We start from the raw sequence: 18,668 nt of genomic DNA on the forward strand, positions 1-18,668 counted from the left end.
TGTCAGCATCGCCACTGCACCCCGTCGGCTCCATCCCTGCTACCTTGACTCCTCCCTTCTCTCACTCCCATGGGCAAAAGTCACTGGTTCCCCCTGTATCAGACCCTTTCCCATTTCCTCCTTGAACCCAAGGAGGATTCCTGTCAGAGCCAGCCCTTGGTCTCTTCCCAGCCAGGCCATTCTGAACACGGTAGACAGAGTGATCTCTTCAAAATAAAAGTCAAACCATGCCCTGCCTCTGCTCAAATCCTCCAAGGGATTCCCGGCCACCTCAAGTGAAGCCTGAGGCCCTGTGGTGCCCGTGTCACCTGGATCCTGGACATCTCTGACCTGACACCCTATTCCTGGCTCACTCTGTTCCAGCCCCACTAGCCTCCTTGCTATTCTTTTTCACTTTTTTTAAATTTAGGTATTATATGTGTACATATCTTACCACTGTCCCCCCCACCCCACACCCAATACATGCTTGCTATTCTTTTTAATTTTTTTTGTTAATCCTAACCTGAGGATATGTTTTCCACTGATTTTTAGAGAGGGAAGAGTGGAACAAGGGGGGAGGGGGGAGAGAGAGACATACCAATGTGAGAGAGACAAATTGATTGGTTGCTGCCACATGTACCCCAAGAGGGCTGGGACAGAATCTGCAACCAAGGTACATACTCTTTTTAAAAAATTTTAAATCTTTATTGTTGAGAGTATTACAGATGGCCCCCTACATTCCCCCCATTGCCCCTCCCCCCATTCCTGCTTTGCCCCAGGCCTTCACCATCCTATTGTCTGTGTCCATAGGTAATGCATATATGCATTATAAGACCTTTGGTTAATCTCTTCCCACCTCCTCTCCCCCTTCCCTATGAGATTTGTCAGTTTGTTCCATGCTTCCATGCCTCTGATTCTATTTTTTAGATTCTATTGTTGATAGATATGTATTTATTGCCATTTTATTATTTGTATTTTTATCTCTTCGTCTTTCTTCCTTCTTCTTTCTTTCTTCTTCTTCCTTTCTTCCTTCCTTCTCCTCCTCCATCCTCCCCTCCCGCCCCCTCCTCCTTCTCTTTCTTTTTCTTCTTCTTCTTAAAGAATATCCTCCAACTTTTCATGCAATACTGGTTTGGTGGTGATGAACTCCTTTAGCATTATCTGGTCTGGGAAGCTCTTTATCTGGCCTTCAATTCTAAATGAGAGCTTTGCTGGGTAATCTTGGTTGTAGGTCCTTGCTATTCATCACTTTGAATATTTCTTGCCACTTCCTTCTGGCCTGCAAAGTTTCTGTTGAGAAATCAGCCGACAGTCATATGGGCGCTCCCTTGTAGGTAACTAACTGTTTTTCTCTTGCTGCTTTTAAGATTCTCTCTTTGTCTTTAACCCCTGGCATTTTAATTATGATGTGTCTTGGTGTGGGCCTCTTTGGGTTACTCGTTTGGGACTCTCTGCACTTCCTGGACTTGTAAGTCTATTTCTTTCACCAGGTAGGGGAAGTTTTCTATCATTATTTCTTCAAAGAGGTTTTCATTATCTTCTCTCTCTTCTCCTTCTGGCACACCCATAATGCGAATGTTGGTATGCTTGAAGTTGTCCCAGAGACTCCTTACACTATGTTCATATTTTTGGATTCTTTTTTCTTTTTGCTCTTCTGATTGGGTGTTTTTTGCTTCCTCATATTCCAAATCGTGGATTTGATTCTTGGAATCCTCTACTCTATTGTTGAATCCCTGTATATTATTCTTTACTAGAGGCCCGATGCACGAAATTCATGCACGAGTAGGCCTTCCTTTCCCCGGCTGCCGGCACTAGCGTCCCTCTGGCACCCAGAACCCGGGCTTCCCTCCGGCTGCCGGCAGGCATCTGGGACCCGGGCTTCCCTCACAGCCCGGCTTTGTCTGGAAGGTTGTCCGGAAGGACATCCAGTCTAATTAGTATATTATGCTTTTATTATTATAGATTTCAGTCAGTGTATGCTTAATTTCTGAAGGTATGTACCCTTGATTGGGAATTGAACCTGTGACCCTTTAGTGCACAGGCTGACACTCTATCCACTGAGCCACACTGGCCGGGCTCCTTGCTATTCTTGAAACACACCAGATACCCTCTGTCCCAGGACTTCTGTGCTTGCTATTCCCTCTGTTGGAAAGTTCTTCCCTGGTATAATCCTCACACCTCACCCCCTGGTTTATCTCAATTCTTTGCTCAATGTAACTTATGTAAGGCTTTCCTTGATTATTCCATTTAAAACTGCTAATTACCAGCCTTCTCCATCCCCAGCTTCATTTCTCTCGATAGTCTTATCACCAGCTGACCATGTCGTGTGTTCTAGTCATTGTGTTGATGGCCTACCGCCCCACCCTGGCCTGTCTGCTCCTCAAGGCGAGGGAATCTGTCTGCCCTACTCACTGGTGTGTCCTCAGGACTCACACGCGGCCCAGCACAAGGTCTTCACTTAGTGCCTATTTGTTGAATGAAAGCAGAACCAACCTTAAGAGGCTGGTCCCCAACTTATACATTACAAGGCTGTAAGTGACAGTGTTACTGTGCAAGCTTGGGCTGCCTGAGTCCAGGCTATTCTCCTACCACTTTGGAGACAGTTCAAGGTGACATAGCAATAATAAATTCCATTTTTATGATGTGGCAGAGGGCCAAATATAGACTACTTTGGAAGAAGTGTAACTAGAATGCAGCTATAAAGTAGAAGAAGCTGTATCATGCATAACAATAAGCACAGACTCAGTAGCTCAGGGATGCCCACTGCGGAAACACCAGGCTGCTCTGTGGGCACTCTCTCTGACTCCTGGGGCCCCAGCCCAGCAAAGCATGGCAGAGACAGCCTCACACCTGTGAAGGGAAGGCAGAGGTTAAGAAGGAACAGGGGCAGCGGTGATAATCTGGCTATGGAGACCAACGACTACCGGGAACCAAGTAACCAAGCAACTTCATTTTCACTTATGAGTAAAGGCAGGTTATTAAAAGAGGTTGCCAGGGCTCTGACTCAGCACTGCCATCGGGGAAGTGGGGGCAAAGTGGATAGGAAGAGGAAAGATAATTAAAGAGTGTCAGCATATTGCCTGGGCCAGTGTGGCTAAGTTGGTTGGAGTGTTGTTCCATGCCCCAGAAGGTCACAGGTTCGATTCCAGGTTAGGGCACATACTCAGGTTGCAGTTTGATCCCCGGGTGGGGCATGTACAGGAGACAATGGATCAATGTATCTCTCTCACATCAATGTTTCCCTCCCCCTCCCCTTCTCAATTTTTTAAAAAAGGTCAGCATATTAAATGCCAAGGCAAACAGATGGAAAACAAAACAAAAAGTAAAACACCCAACATCCTTAAGCCCTGCCAGGCTTTGAGTGACACTCCGGAACTGACAAGCATTTGAGTGACACCCCGGAACTGACAGGAGGGTGAGGGGAGCACACCTACCCTTCCTCTGTCTCATTGATGATGTCGCAGATCTCCATGTTTAATGTCCAGTCCTCGCTTTGCAGGGAGCCATCGGTTGCCTTTTCTGTAAAGTCAGAGAGAAAGCAGGTTTACATTTCTCCTGAATGAGGGGCTCTGGCAGGAACCAGAACCACCACATTCTCCCAAACAGATGGTCTGAGTCAACAGAGCAGTTCTAGGTTCTGTTTTCACAAGAGAACACCCAGCGAGAGAGAGAGATCTGGGCCCAGAGGCTAATGTCATAACACTGTCCTTCTTTCACCAAACTCCAGTCTGAAAAGCTCTTGAAGGCCTAAGCTATTAAAAATCACCCCAAACTCTCAACTCCTCCCATTCAACAGACAGCCACATCTTCCTTCGCAGTGCCAGGTCAAAGCAGCCACAACCCGAGCCACGATGGTGAAGGTCGGAGTAAACAGATTTGGCCACATTGGGCGCCTGGTCACCAGCTCCGCTTTTAACTCTGGCAAAGTAGATAGTTGCCATCAATGACCCCTTCATTGACCTCAACTATGTGATCTACAGCAAGCATGTCAAACTCTCAGCCTGCGGCCCACATGCAGCCCACAACGAATATTTTTGTGGCCCAGCCAATATAACCTATGTAAGAAACATTTTAATAAAAATTTCATAACTTAATTTTTACAATATCCTGTTATACATAATTATTAATAACAAACTACAACGTTCGCTAATGACTGATGACTATAATCGTGTTGCATTCATTTCCCTTATGCGCCTTACACGCAGGCGCACCATTTCTCTCCACTAATACTAGCAGCAAATATTTTAGCAGCCGAATGCCACGTCATTAGTCCTGGACTGACTAGGTGGGTGTGCGCAACAGGAAATATTTCACTTTTGGAGAACAAGTATAGGTTTATTTGCGTTACGCTTATTAATTTGTGCAGTTATTCAGTGTCTGGTAAGTTCATGTTTAAGAAAAATATTAATTTTTATTAAAATGTTCTATTATTTTATGTTAACGATTACTCATTTATTTCAGCCCTTTGTATTCAGCATGTCTCTATCGAAATAAACCTAGGTTTCTATGAAAATTGAAGCTTTTATTTTTTTGTGTGGCCCACATAAACCTAAACCTTGTTTATTTGGCCCGTGTTAGCCTTTGAGTTTGACACGCTTGATCTACATGTTCCAGCATGATTCTACCAATGGCAAGTTCAAAGGCACAGTCAAGGTTGAGAAGAGGAAGTTTGTCATCAGTGGAAAACCCATCCCCATCTTTCAGGAGTGAGAGCCCACCAACATCAAATGGGGTGATGCTGGTGATGAATATGCTGTGGAGTCCACCGGTGACTTCACTACCATGGAGAAGGCCGGGCTCACTTGAAGGGGCAACCAGGAGGGTCATCATCTCTGCCCCTTCTGCGGATGCCCCCATGTTTGTGATGGGTGTGAACCATGACAAGTATGACAACTCCCTCAAGATTGTCAGCAATGCCTCCTGCACCACCAACTGCTTGGCACCCCTGGCCAAGATCATCATGACAACTTTGGCATCGAGGAGGGACTCATGATCACAGTCCATGCCATCACTGCCACCCAGAAGACCGTGATGGCCCCTCTGGGAAGCTGTGGTGTGATGACCGAGGGGCTGCCCAGAACATAATCCCTGCTTCTACTGGCGCTGCCAAGGCTGTGGGCAAGATCATCCCCGAGCTGCATAAGAAGTTCACTGACATTGCCTTCCCCATTCCCAATGTGTTGGTGATGGATATGACCTGCTGCCTAGAGAAAGTGGCCAAATACTATGACACTGAGAAGGTGATGAGGGTTGCAGGCTCGATCCCTAGTAGGGGGCATGCAGGAGACAGCCAATCAGTGATTCTCTCTCATCATTGATGTTTCTATCTCTCTCTCCCTCTCCCTTCCTCGCTCTGAAATAAAAATTTTTTTTAAAAAAAAGGTGGTGAAACAGGTATCAGAGGGATCTTCAAGGATGTCCTGGGAGCCCTGACCGGTTTGGCTCAGTGGATAGAGCGTTGGCCTGCACACTGAAGGGTCCCAGGTTCGATTTCGGTCAAGGGCATGTACCTCGGTTGTGGGCACATCCCCAGTAGGGAGTGTGCAGGAGGCAGCTGATCGATGCTTCTCACTCATCGATGTTTCTAACTCTCTATCCCTCTCCCTTCCTCTCTGTAAAAAATCAATAAAATTTATTTTTTTTTTAAAAGGACGTCCTGAGCTATACTGAGGACCTGTGACTTTAACAGTGACACCCACTCTTCCACCTTCAATGCTGCGGCTGGCATTGCCCTGATGGCCACTTTGTCAGCTCATTTCCTGGTCTGACAGTGAATGTGGTGGACCTTATGGTCCCCATGGCCTCCAAGGAGTAAGAGCCCCTGGACCACCAGCCCCAGCGAGAAGAAGAGGGCCCTCAGCTGCTGGGGAGTCCTGGCCCCAGATCGGTCCCCCAACACACTGAGAATCTCCTGATCCCCACCGTTTCCATCTCAGACCCCTGAAGAAGGGAAGGGGCTAAGAGAGCACCACCCTGTTATGCACCCAGCCGAAAGAAAAACAAACAAACAAACAAACCGGGAGATGTTAAGTTTACTAGCCCACAAATTCTGGAGCCAAACTACCCGGGTTTGAATACAGGCTCCACCACTTACTAGGTATGTGACGCAGGCAAGTTACTTAACTCCTAAAGTGTCCAATTCCCTCATTGTACATAGTGAAAACAACAGCACTACCCCACAGAGTTGTTAGGACAAGTCAGTGAGTTAATACATGTAAAGCCCAGGGAACAGAACCTCACACAGAGTCAGTACTATTAGGCAGTTGCTATCATAATTATTAAAAACCTACTCCAGTAGTGAAAAACTACATCTCAAATAAGGGGGCAATAGAGGGGCCATCACTTTTTTAAGACACAGCTAGGCATGTCATTAGGTGCTTCGTGTATAATATTTTATTTCATCCAAGAAATGAATTCTTGACCACTCAGTGGGGAAGGACAGTCTTTTCAACAAATGGTGCTGGGAAAACTGTATACCCATATACAAAAGAATGAAATTAGACCCTCATCTTACACCACACACAAAAACTGATTGAAAATGGATAGAAGATGTAAACCTAAGCTAAAGCTCTTAGAAGAAAACATAAAAGAAAGCGTTGTAACATGGGATTTAATAATAATTTCATGAATATGACACCAAACGAACTGATAAGTTGTTAATATCCAGAATATTTAAAGAATTCTTACAACTCAACAATAAAAAACACACCCAAAAGAACAACAACAACAAAAACACAAGTTGAAAAATGGGAAAAGAACCAGAACAGACATTTCTCCAACTTTTGTACACTGTTGGTGGGAATATGAAGTGCAGTAGCTGCTATGGAAAGTAATATTGCAGTTCCTCAAAAAATTTAAAAAGAAACACCATATGATCTAGCAACTCCATTTCTGAGTATATACCCAAAAGAATTGAAGACAGGGTCTGAAAGTAGATTTGTACACCCAGGTTCATAGCAGCATCACTCACAATAGCCAAAAGGTGGAAGTAACTCAAATGTCCATCAGTGGACAAAGATATAAACAAATTTGGTACATACATACAATGGAATTTTTTTGGCCTTAAAAAGGAAAGAAATTCTGACACATGCTACAGCATGAATGAATCCTGAGGACATAATGCTAAGTTAAATTAACCAAGCAGAAAGTATATGATTCCACTTATACGAAGTACCTAGAATAGTCAAATTCATGAGACAGAAAGTAGAATGGCGGCTGCCACGGACTGGGGAGAAGGCAATGGGGAGTTGTTAAATAGGTACAGAGTTTCAGCTTTGCAAGATGAAAAAGTTCTGGAGATTGGAGCACTTAAAAAGGTTAAGATGGCCCTCGCCGGTTTGGCTCAGTGGATGGAGTATCAGCTTGCAGACAAGGGTCCCAGTTTCTATTCCAGTCAAGGGCACATACCTTGGTTGCAGTCTCAATCCCTGGTACTGGTCTGGGCATGTGTGGGAGGCAACCAATTGATGTTTCTCTCTCTGTCTCTTCCACTCCCTTCCACTCTCTCTAAAAAAAAAAAATCAATGGACAAATATCCTCAGGTAAGGATTAACAACAACAAGAAAGGTAAAGATGACAGATTTTATGTCTATTTTAAGACAAAAAATGACCTTCTAGGGTAGCATTATTTCCTCCCACATTTACTCGACCGATGGATTGATGAGAGAGAGAGAGAGAGAGAGAGAGAGAGAGAGAGAGAGAGAGAGAGAGAGAGAGATTTGTTGTTCTACTTGTTTATGCATTCACTGGTTGTTTCTTGCATGTGCCCTGATTGGGGATCTAGCCACAACCTTGGTGTATAGGAACAATGCTCTAACTGAGCTACTGGGCCAGGGTGGTCCCTCCCACATTTAATAAGAAGGAAATGAGGTTCAGAAAGGCTGGGTTCTTGACCAATCACATAACTGAATTGACAACTCAGAATCCCAGAAACTGAGTAGAATGTGTGGACCCTGAGGATAAGCCGTGGTAAGATGTTTCATCTCAGGTCTGTCTATCTCCGGAGCGCAGGAATTTGCCTGTACTGCCCCACCTGCTAGCAAAGGCGGGTTCGGATATGAAGCTGATATCTTAGCTAAGCCTGCCGCATCCTAACTGTACGATTCATGAGGGATATCACCACCACCATTTTAACCAAAGCTTCATACAACCCACACTGATGCTCAATAAAACAGATGACCGCTGCACATGCCGGGAGAGTCCTCATTTTCTAGATGAGGCTATGGAGAGGTGCCACTTGTCTTTTTATATAGCGTGCCAGAATCACACATGCAAACAAAGGCTGTACTTACAAGCAGCAACAACACACTTCAAAAGGATTGCCATTGCTCTAAACATCTGTGCAATAGCTTTCATTCTGCATTAAAAGGCCTCATTGTTTAATTTTTGTTGTTGTTAATACTCACCTGAGGATATTTTTTCCGTTGATTTTTATAGAAAGCAGAGGGGAGGGAGGGAGAGACTTGGATGGGAGAGAGACATTGTTTGGTTGCCTCCCACAGGAGCCCTGACTGGGACCAGGGATGGAACCTGCAACCCAGGTATGTGCCCTTGACCAGGATCTTAACCCTTGATTCTTTGGCACACAGGCTGACACTCTAATAGTTGAGCAATACTGGCTAGGGCTCATTGTTTCAGTTTTTACCAAGAAAGATGTATTTGCAACTTTTTCACTCTCTTTACTCATTGCCGTTGGCACCCAAAGACTCTTTACTCCCTGAAGAAGCAAACCCATCCCCAAATAGTGAGATCTGCTTTGGACAAATGCCATGCAGGCAGTGGACTGTGCAGGGCGCTCAGAAGCTTCCAAGATTTTCGGAACCCTTAACCAGAGTCCACAGATGGTGCCAGTCCGGCAGGGACAGAGGCAGTCTGATGTCTGGCTGCAAGAAGAAAGTGTGCGTGCGGAGAGGGAGAGAAAGGAGCCCACATCAGAGACTGCTCAGAGCCAGACAGGCCCCAGAGATGCTGCTCGCCTCCCCGCTACTGCGTGCACGTGGAAGAGAGGCCGCACCCACAGCCAGTGCGTGGCACCCTGGACCTGCAGGGAAATTAGAGTCAGAGGTGGGGGCAGCCAGGGTGGGAAAGAGAAAGGAAGAATGGCGCAAAGCACCAGGCTAGTCTAGAGGGAAAAGTCCGCGGGCAGAGGCTGCGGGAAGCAGAGGGGCAGCAGGAAGCAGCCCGTAGCATTGGGCAGCAGCATGCTGCCAACCCGAGTGCTTCGCCCAGAGGCAGGAGGCCCGGCTTCTAGAGGCTACGGCAGGGCTCCCGAGCAGGCTGTGTGGATGAACTGATCTGTGCCTCCAGCCCCTCTGAGCAGCCCTCTCCTGCAGGTGTCCAGTCCCCGGAGATGTGACCCACTCCCACAGCCACACGCAGCAGGGTGCCCACAGGCCCACATCTAGCATCCTCCTCAGAAGGTCCATCCGAATGGAGCAGCTCCACCTGTGGGCGGGCCGGAGTGGCTGCTCCCAGCCAGCGAGGGGAGGCCCACTGGCTAAAGGGCCATCCTGCACTTGTCACCTGTCCCTGTCACAGTAAGGGCTGCAGCACAGACTCATGGGAAAGAAAGAACTGAAATTGCACTTTGGTAGGGCCACCAGGGACACTGTCTTGGGAGGTTAATAGAGGAAATATTAAATCAAAGAAATCTCATTTCCAAGTTCAGTTTAGCAGCAGAATCCATTAACCTTATATTCACCCTCTGTCTTCCTCTAAGAACGCTGGGAAGAGGCTCACAGGCAGGATAACTCATCCTCAGGGCCAGTGCGTTCTGTGCACTTACTGAGACTCTGAGTCTTCAAGCTAAAAGATATATACTTATTTTGATTATGAGGAACCAACCCCCAAAGAATGCTTCTTTCTTTTCATTTTGCTTCAAATGCCACACAAACATAACTGTGGATATTTGGCTCTGCTAAACAGATGAGGGAAGTAAGGCTGACAAGGAGCTCAAATCATTTCTTTTTACTCTCCTCATAAAAACCGTCCCAGCAATGGGAGCAAAGCTGTGTCTATTGCCCCTGGAACTGCAGCCACGCTGTGGGCTCCCTCAGTCTGCCCTGCCCAGGCCAGAGGAAGCAAAGTTCAAGCTCATCTCTCTGGCCAGGTGAACCATCAAACCTGAAATAAATCCTGTGCCACAGAAGCACAGGCTCTGAGAAGCAACAAGGCAAGTCTCCTACCAGCCACCCAAGGGTGGATAAAGACCCAAACACCAGTGACCCTGGTTGCAAAAGGCTGACCTCTCAGATGTCTTGGTGATATGCTAATGGCCAGGGACAGGGCAGGGCTGGGCAAGACAGGGCTGAGCAAGACAGGGCAGAGCTGGGCAGGACAGGGCAGAGCTGAGCTGAGCAGGACAGGGCTGGGTAGGGCTGAGCTGAGCAGGACAGGGCTGAGCAGAACAGGGCTGAGCTGAGCAAGACAGGGCAGGGCAGGGCAGGGCAGGGCAGGGCTGGGCAGGGCTGAGCTGAGCAGGGCAGGGCTGAGCAGGACAGGGCTGAGCTGAGCAGGGCAGGGCAGGACTAGACAGAACTGTACACAGCGGGACAGGACTAGACAGGGCTGAGCAGGACTGGGCAAGGTAGGGTTGGGCAGGGCTGGACAGGGAAGAGCAAGGCTGGGCAGGGAGAGACACAAGTCCCATTAAACACTCAGAGCAAAAGAATGTGTCATCCTCATGCTGTTGCCATGACGTTTTCTCTACCCAGAAAAGGCTGCCTGCTGCCTGGTGCGGGCTGAGGGCCAGGATGCCCTGAAGCCTGGCCCTGACAGCAATGATAGCACTTTCTCAGACATGGTTTCTCTGCCTCTCGCCCCCACCCCTCCCATGCAGTTTGAGATCCAAGGCAGGCCTGTTGGGAGAAGCCTAGCGATCCAGCGGCTGGGTGTCTTATCTGCTGCTTTCTATACTTTGATGTTAAATACAGTGACTTCAGAAGCAGCCAGCACCAGAAGGCAAAGGAGGGACGGTTTTAGCATTTTACACTTAACAACATCCTTTTGGTGAAAATGGAGAAAAATCAGCCAAATTATCTACCTCTCCAGCTATCAGGGATGTCGGTAGGAGCCCAGTGATTCCAGCGTAAAGAAATGGCACCCGGGCCCTAACCAGTTTGGCTTAGTGGATAGAGCGTCGGCCTGCGGACTCAAGGGTCCCAGGTTCGATTCCGGTCAAGGGCATGTACCTTGGTTGAGGGCACATCCCCAGTAGGGAGTGTGTAGGAGGCAGCTAATCGATGTTACTCTCTCATCGACGTTCCTGACTCTCTATCCCTCTCCCTTCCTCTCTGTAAAAAAATCAATGAAATATATTTTTTGAATAAAGAAAAAAAGAAATGGCACCCAGGATAGCTTTGTACCACGTGTGGATGGGCAGAGAGCTCATCTGATATCACGCACCAATAATATGAGACAAACCCCTAGATTACTATATGCTAGTGAGGCAGGTTGGCACCTACCAGTCAGATAGAAAGAAAAATCAACCCCGACATGCTACAAAAAAAAACCCATTACTGGAGGACAAAATGGCAGCGGAATAGATGGATGTGTCCCGAGCCTTGCCCTGAAGCAGATAGAATGAGCAGCTGAAACGAATAATATCCACCCCGAATTAGTGAAGGAGACTCAGCTGGTGAGACAATTTGCAGCCTGGAAGGGCAGAGGACCCCTGGAGAAAGATAAAATCAAGGATCTGGGCAGGAGAGTCTGCCAGACCCCGAGCCCAGAGGGTCACAGGGAAACTGCACGGCACCAAGCCGTGTCCCTTGGGACAGGCACAGTGTCTGACTGTGGAAAGAGGTCCACAGGACTGCTGGTGGGAGGGGATTCTAGATCTGGGTCCACAGTCACGAAAGACTGAGCCCAGAGGGGGCAGCCTGAAGGGCTGACCAGACCGCGCAGTGCAGGCAGGAGAGGAGCTCGCAGAGGCACAGTCTTTCCCCTCTCTGTGGCCTGTGCTTTTCTTCACTGAACCTAGTTCATAGGACCTTTTGGATATGGACACTCACCCATGGCTGAGGTGCAGGAGAAGGTGTGGACTTGTGGAGTCTGGGGGAGGCTGGGGAGAGGAGAGGGTCCAGGAGAAGTGGCAGTGAGTCTGGAGCTGAGTCATACCTGAGCCCAGGACCTGGGCAGCCATTTTCTCCTGAAGAGATAGCCCCGCCCTCCAGTCTCCAGGCAACCAATACAGCCAAACCCAGAATACACCATGAATGGTACAAAGGATTAAAAAAAAAATCTGAATAGTCCCTGAGAGTCCACAGGGACTGGCCTAAAGAGAGGCCTTCAGTCCCAGCAACAGGAAACTGAGAAACTGCAGACAATACAGAAGACTGGGATCTTAAGCCAGACAAAGGAACAACACGTCACTTTTTCATTTTTATTTTATTACTAGAGGCCCAGTGCATGATTAAATCATGCACTTGTAGGGTCCCCTAGGCCTAACCTGCCATCCAGGCCATGTCCACTGTCCCGCAAAGCCTAGCACGCTCCGCGGACACTGCTAGCAGCCTGCTCCCCGCTTTTGATGGCAGGGGGTCCACTGGTGCTGGAGCGGACACACAGCTCCCCGCTTTCGATCGCGGGGGAGCCTGGTGCCAGAGCGGACAGACAGCCAGCTCCCCCGCTTTCGCTCCCCGCTTTTGATGGTCCGCAGCAGGATGTGGGCTCACTGCCCCAGAAGCCCCTTCTGTGCTGCAGCACAGCCATGGAGCAGACGCTGAGCTTGCACCGCCGCTGGCAACACGAGCTCAGCGTCCCGCTGGCCCAATCGGCCCACCCAGCCACCCCGAGTCCCGCCCCCTGCGCCTCCCGCTGGCCCAATCATGGGCGTAGCGGAGTGATGGTAATTTACATATTACCCTTTTATTATGTAGGATTATTTTGTTATCTATTTTTTCTTCTTTTTTCTTTATTTTCCTTTTTTCATTTGTTGCTTTATTTTCTATTTCTTTTCACATTGTTTTTCCATCATTCTATTTTATTTTATTTGCTCTTTTTATACCATTTTTAAATCAATTTTTTGTAAGTTTATTATTATTATTATTATTATTATTATTATTATTATTTTCTTCTCATTCTCGTCTTATCCACTCATCCCCTTTCTATTTCCTCTATACTGAACTGAGGTCCTCCCCATATTCATCCAATTCTTAACCTTATATAAGCTCAGCCTCTACAGATTCGGCCCCCACCCTCTTTGCTGGGTGTTTGGTGTTTGCATTTTTTTGGTTTATCTGTTTGTTCTGTGGTGTTTTCTCCACATATATATTTTTTCTCCTTTTTCTTTCTTTTTTTCCCCCCTCTTATCTTTTTTTCTCTCTTCAATATCATTTGTGCTCTCTTTTCTCTCCCCTAATTCTCTTTTCTCAGGTGGTCACTTATATTGGGGTTATCGGTGTCGTGAGTACATTCGTGTTTTGTTCCCTTTGTGTCATGTCTTGTCGAGGTGAATTTTATCCTGTCCGGCCAATGTGCTATAGAGTGAGCCACATAACCAGACACCTGGAGAGGAAACTCTATCCACGAACGGGTCAATAACACCCCAGACCCAACTACAGAGGCAGGAAGAAGGCAGCAGTGAGGGAGAGAGCATGAGTGAGTGAGGGAGCAAAAGAGGAGTGTGTGGTCGTGTTGGGTGTGTGTGTGTGTGTGTGTGTGTGTGTGTGTGTGTGAGGCACAGTTAGATCCTGCAGAACCTTCGGAGGCAGGATAACCGGCCTTGCCTAACTAGGTAGCCTCTGCTACCAATACAAACAATACAGGGAGGCTGGCTCTTCCTCAGAGGCCTTGCCTTTTTGAAGGGGAGAGCTGTTGTGACTGGGAACCCAGCCTCATCTCCACCCAGGGTGCCCTCAGATAACACCTGGGACTCTACAGCCACCCTGGGCGCAGGTTCCTGTGAGTTCCAAAGCACGCTCCCCTCTGACCGGCCCAACGCTTTAGCCCAGGGCACTGCGACCACACAAGCAGCAGACACGTGAGCAGTCCGCTCCTTACCAAGGAGCAGCAGCCCCATGAGCAGCCCGCCCCAGGCCTAAGAGCATCAGCCTCACGTGGCCTGCCCCTGTCCAAGGAGTAGCAGCTGTGTGAGCGGCCCACTCCCCTGTCCGAGGCAGCAACCACGTGAGCAGCCTGCCCCCATCTGAGGAGCAGCAGCTGAGCGCAGCCTGCACCCTGCACCCGTCCGAGGAGCAGCAGCTGTGTGAGCAGCCCACCCCCGTCTGAGGAGCAGCAGCTGCGCGCAGCCCGCCCCCATTCAAGGAGCAGCAGCCTCATAATCAGCCCACCCCCATCTAAGGAGCAGCAGCTGTGCGAGCAGCGTCCCACTGCCAGCCAGAGGAGCCACCACTGCTGCAAACAGCACCCACGAGAGGAGCCGCTGCCAACTGAGGAGCAGCCACTGCCATGACCGCCTGAGGAGTAACCGCAGCCCGAGGAGCCACTGCCACCAAAGGAGCAGCCCCTGCGTGACTCGACATCTAGATCCGTCGGTGAGATAAAAAATGGGTAGACAAAGAAACCCCAGAGGAAAGAAAAGGAGTCTCCAGAAAAGCAGCTAAGTGAAACAGAGGCATGCAATATGTCAGAAAAATAATTCAGAATAAGGGTCATACACTTCAAAAACCGGATGGAGGGGAAAAATCAACAACTTATGTAAGAATCAAGAAGAAATGAAGAGTGATATTGCTGCAATAAAAAACACCATGGAAAGTTTCAACAGTAGACTAGAAGAAGCGGAGGACCGAATTAGCGAATTAGAAAACAGGGAAGCAAAACACACCCAAACTGAACTGCAATTGGAGAAAAAAAAAATTAAAAGACAGAAGGAGAGCCTAAGGGAGCTATGGGGCAACATCAAACAAAGCAACATATGAATAATAGAGGTGCCAGAACAACAGGAAGAGGAACAAGGGTTAGAAAACTTATTTGAAGAAATAATGTCAGAAAACTTCCCTGATGTGGGGAAGAAAAAAGTCACCCAAGCACATAGAGTCCAAAACAAGATGAACCTGAAAAGACCCACACCAAGACACATCATAATTACAATGGTAAATGTTCAGGACAAAGAGAGAATCTTAAAGGCTGCAAGAGAGAGGCAGAAACTTACATACAAGGGATTTCTCATTAGATTATCAAATGATTTCTCAACAGAAACACATCAGGCCAGAAATGAAGGGAAGGAAATTTACAAAGTAATGCAAAGCAAGGGACTGAATCCAAGAATACTCTATCCAGCAAGGCTATCATTCAAAATTGAAGGGGAAATATGGAGCTTCATAGACAAAAAAAAAAAAGGGCTAAAGGAGTTTATCACAACCAAGCCAGCAATGCAAGAAATGCTAAAGGGACTGGTGTAAAAAGAAGAAATAAAAAAGTAAGAAGGAACATAGGCACAAAAAATAAAAATGGCTACAAACAAGTACCTATCAATAATAACTTGAAATACTAAAGGGATCGATACAACAAGAGGCTATAACCCTGATAAACATATATGCACCCAATGCAGGAGCACCCAAATACATAAAAAAAAAAACTCCTGGAAGATATCAAGGGAGAGATCGACAAAAATACAATCATAGTAGGGGACTTTAATATACCACTGACATCACTGGATAAATACTCTAGACAAAAAAATCAGCAAAGAAACAGCAGTCCTAAATGACTCACTAGAGCAGATGGACTTAATTGACATCTTTAGAACATCTCACCCCAAAGCCACGGAATATACATTCTTCTCAAGTGCACATGGGACATTTTCAAAAATAGACCACATATTGGGTCACAGGCAAAGTCTCCCCAAATTCAAGAAGATTGAAATCATATCAAACATCTTCTCAGACCTCAATGGCATAATATTAGAAATAAACTACAATAAAAACAATCCAAAAAATTCAAACACTTGGAAGCTGAATAGCATGCTATTAAACAATGATTGGGTTACCAAAGAGATCCAAGAAGAAATTAAAAACATCCTGAAAACTAATAACAATAAAAACACAACAATCCAAAAATCTATGGGACACAATGAAAGCAGTCCTGAGAAGGAAGTTTATAGCTCTACAGGCCTACCTCAAAAAACAAGAAAAAATGCTAGTAAATCATCTAACTCTACAACATAAAGAATTAGAAAGAGAGCAACAAGAAAAGCCCAGAGTGACCAGAAGGAAGGAGATAATAAAGATCAGAGCAGAAATAAATGACATAGAGACAAAAAAAAAAAAAAAATCAATGAAACCAAGAGCTGGTTCTTTGAAAGGATAAATAAGATTGATGAACCTCTAGCCAGGCTCACCAAGAAGCTAAGAGAGAGGACCCAAATAAACAAAGTCAGAAATGAAAGAGGTGAAATAACAACAGACCCCACAGAAATACAAAGGATTGCTAAAAAATACTATGAACAACTTTATTCCAACAAACTAGACAACATGGAGGAAATGGACATATTCCTAGAAAAATACAACCTTCCAAAACTCAATCAGGAAGAATCTAAAAATCTCAATAGGCCGATAACTATGGAAGAAATTGAAGCAGTCATCAGAAAGCTTCCAGCAAACAAAAACCCGGGGCCAGACAGCTTCACAGGGTAGTTTTACCGAACATTCAAGGAAGAACTAAAACCTATCCTCCTCAGACTATTGCAAAAAATTCAAGAGGAAGGAACACTTCCATGCTCATTCTATGAAGCCAGCATCACCCTAATACCAAAACCAGATAAAGACAACACAATGAAAGAGAATTACAGGCCAATATCCCTCATGAACATAGATGCCAAAATCCTCAACAAAATTCTAGCAAATCAGATCCAGCAGTACATCAGAAAGATCATACACCATGACCAACTAGGATTTATCCCAGGGATGCAAGGATGGTACAATATCTGCAAATCAATAAACGTGATACCTCACATAAATAAATTGAGAGATAAAAATCACATAGTCATATCAATTGATGCAGAAAAAGCATTGGACAAAATCCAACACCCTTTCTTGATAAAAACTCTCAGCAAGGTGGGAATAGAAGGATCATACCTCAACATAATAAAAGCGATATATGATAAACCCACAGCAAACATCATACTCAATGGGCAAAAACTAAAACCATTTCCTCTAAGAACAGGAACAAGACAGGGATGCCCACTCTCATCACTCCTGTTTGACATAGTACTGGAAGTACTAGCCATTGCGATTAGACAAGAAGAAGAAATAAAAGGCATCCAAATTGGAAAAGAAGAAGTAAAACTGTCCTTATTCGCAGATGACATGATATTGTACATAGAAAACCCTAAAGACTCCATCAAAAAATTATTAGACTTAATACATGAATTTGGCAATGTAACAGGATACAAAAATAATGCCAAGAAATCTATGGCATTTCTATACACCAATAGTGAACTTACAGAAAGAGAGACTAAAAAAGTAATCCCATTTACCATCACACCAAAAAAATTAAGATACCTAGGAATAAACTTAACTAAGGAGGTAAAAGACCTATACGTGGAAAACTACAGGACACTGAAAAAAGAGATAGAGGAAGACATAAACAGATGGAAGAACATACCATGATCATGGATTGGTAGAAACAACATCATTAAAATGTCCATACTACCCAAAGCAACCTATAGATTCAATGCACTCCCCATTAAAATACCAACAGCATATTTCACAGACCTAGAACAAACTTTCCAAAAATTCATCTGGAATAAAAAAAGACCCTGAATAGTTGCAGCAATCCTTAGAAAGAAGAACGAAGTAGGTGGGATCTCAATACCAGATATTAAGCTATATTACAAAGCCACTGTTCTCAAAACAGCCTGGTACTGGCACAAGAACAGACATATAGATCAATGGAATAGAATACAGAACCCACAAATCGACCCTAACCATTATGCTCAGTTAATACTTGACAAAGGAGGCATGAACATACAATGGAGTCAAGACAGTCTCTTCAATAAATGGTGTTGGGAAAATTGGACAGATAAATGCAAAAAAAATGAAACTAGACCAACAACTTACACCATACACAAAAATACACTCAAAATGGATCAAAGACTTAAACATATGATGGGAAACCATAAAAATACTAGAGGAATCCACAGGCAGCAAAATCTCAGACATAGGCCGAAGCAATGTCTTCACTGATACCGCTTCTAGGGCAAGGAAACTAAAGAGAATATAAACAAATGGGACTACATCAAAATAAAAAGCTTTTGCACAACAAAGGAAACCATCAACAAAACAAGAAAGCCCACTGCATGGGAGAACATATTTGCCAATGTTATCACCGATGAGGGTTTGATCTCCAACATTTACAGGGAACTCATACAACTTAACAAAAAGAAGATAAACAACCCAATCAAAAAATGGGCAACGGACTTAAATAATACTTTTCAAAAGACAGAAGGAAGGCCAAGAGACATATGAAAACATGCTCAAAGTCACTAATTATCCGAGTGATGCAAATCAAAACAACAATGCGGTACTATCTCACACCTGTCAGAATGGCTATCATCAACAAATCAACAAATGACAAGTGCTGGCGAGGATGCGGAGAAAAAGGAACCCTCGTGCACTGCTGGTGGGAATGCAGACTGGTGCAGCCACTGTGGAGAACAGTATGGAGTTTCCTCAAAAAACTGAAAATGGAACTCCCATTTGACCCAGTGATCCCACTTCTAGGAATATATC

General features: G+C 45.7%; 1 protein-coding gene across 7 annotated transcripts in view; it reads right to left on the bottom strand.

The window, feature by feature from the left end:
• The window catches only part of TOM1L2 (target of myb1 like 2 membrane trafficking protein), a 154,924-nt gene that overhangs the window by 68,879 nt on the left and 67,377 nt on the right, over nt 1-18,668 (bottom strand). For all 7 annotated transcript variants that reach the window (XM_054709912.1, XM_054709913.1, XM_054709911.1 and 4 more), the window contains one exon: nt 3,414-3,498. In XM_054709912.1, the coding sequence (XP_054565887.1) occupies nt 3,414-3,451 (38 nt within the window). In that variant the 5' untranslated portion in view covers nt 3,452-3,498. The remainder of the gene's footprint in view (nt 1-3,413; nt 3,499-18,668) is intronic.

This window comes from Eptesicus fuscus, chromosome 20, assembly GCF_027574615.1.
Source record: "Eptesicus fuscus isolate TK198812 chromosome 20, DD_ASM_mEF_20220401, whole genome shotgun sequence".
Lineage (NCBI taxonomy): Eukaryota > Metazoa > Chordata > Mammalia > Chiroptera > Vespertilionidae > Eptesicus > Eptesicus fuscus.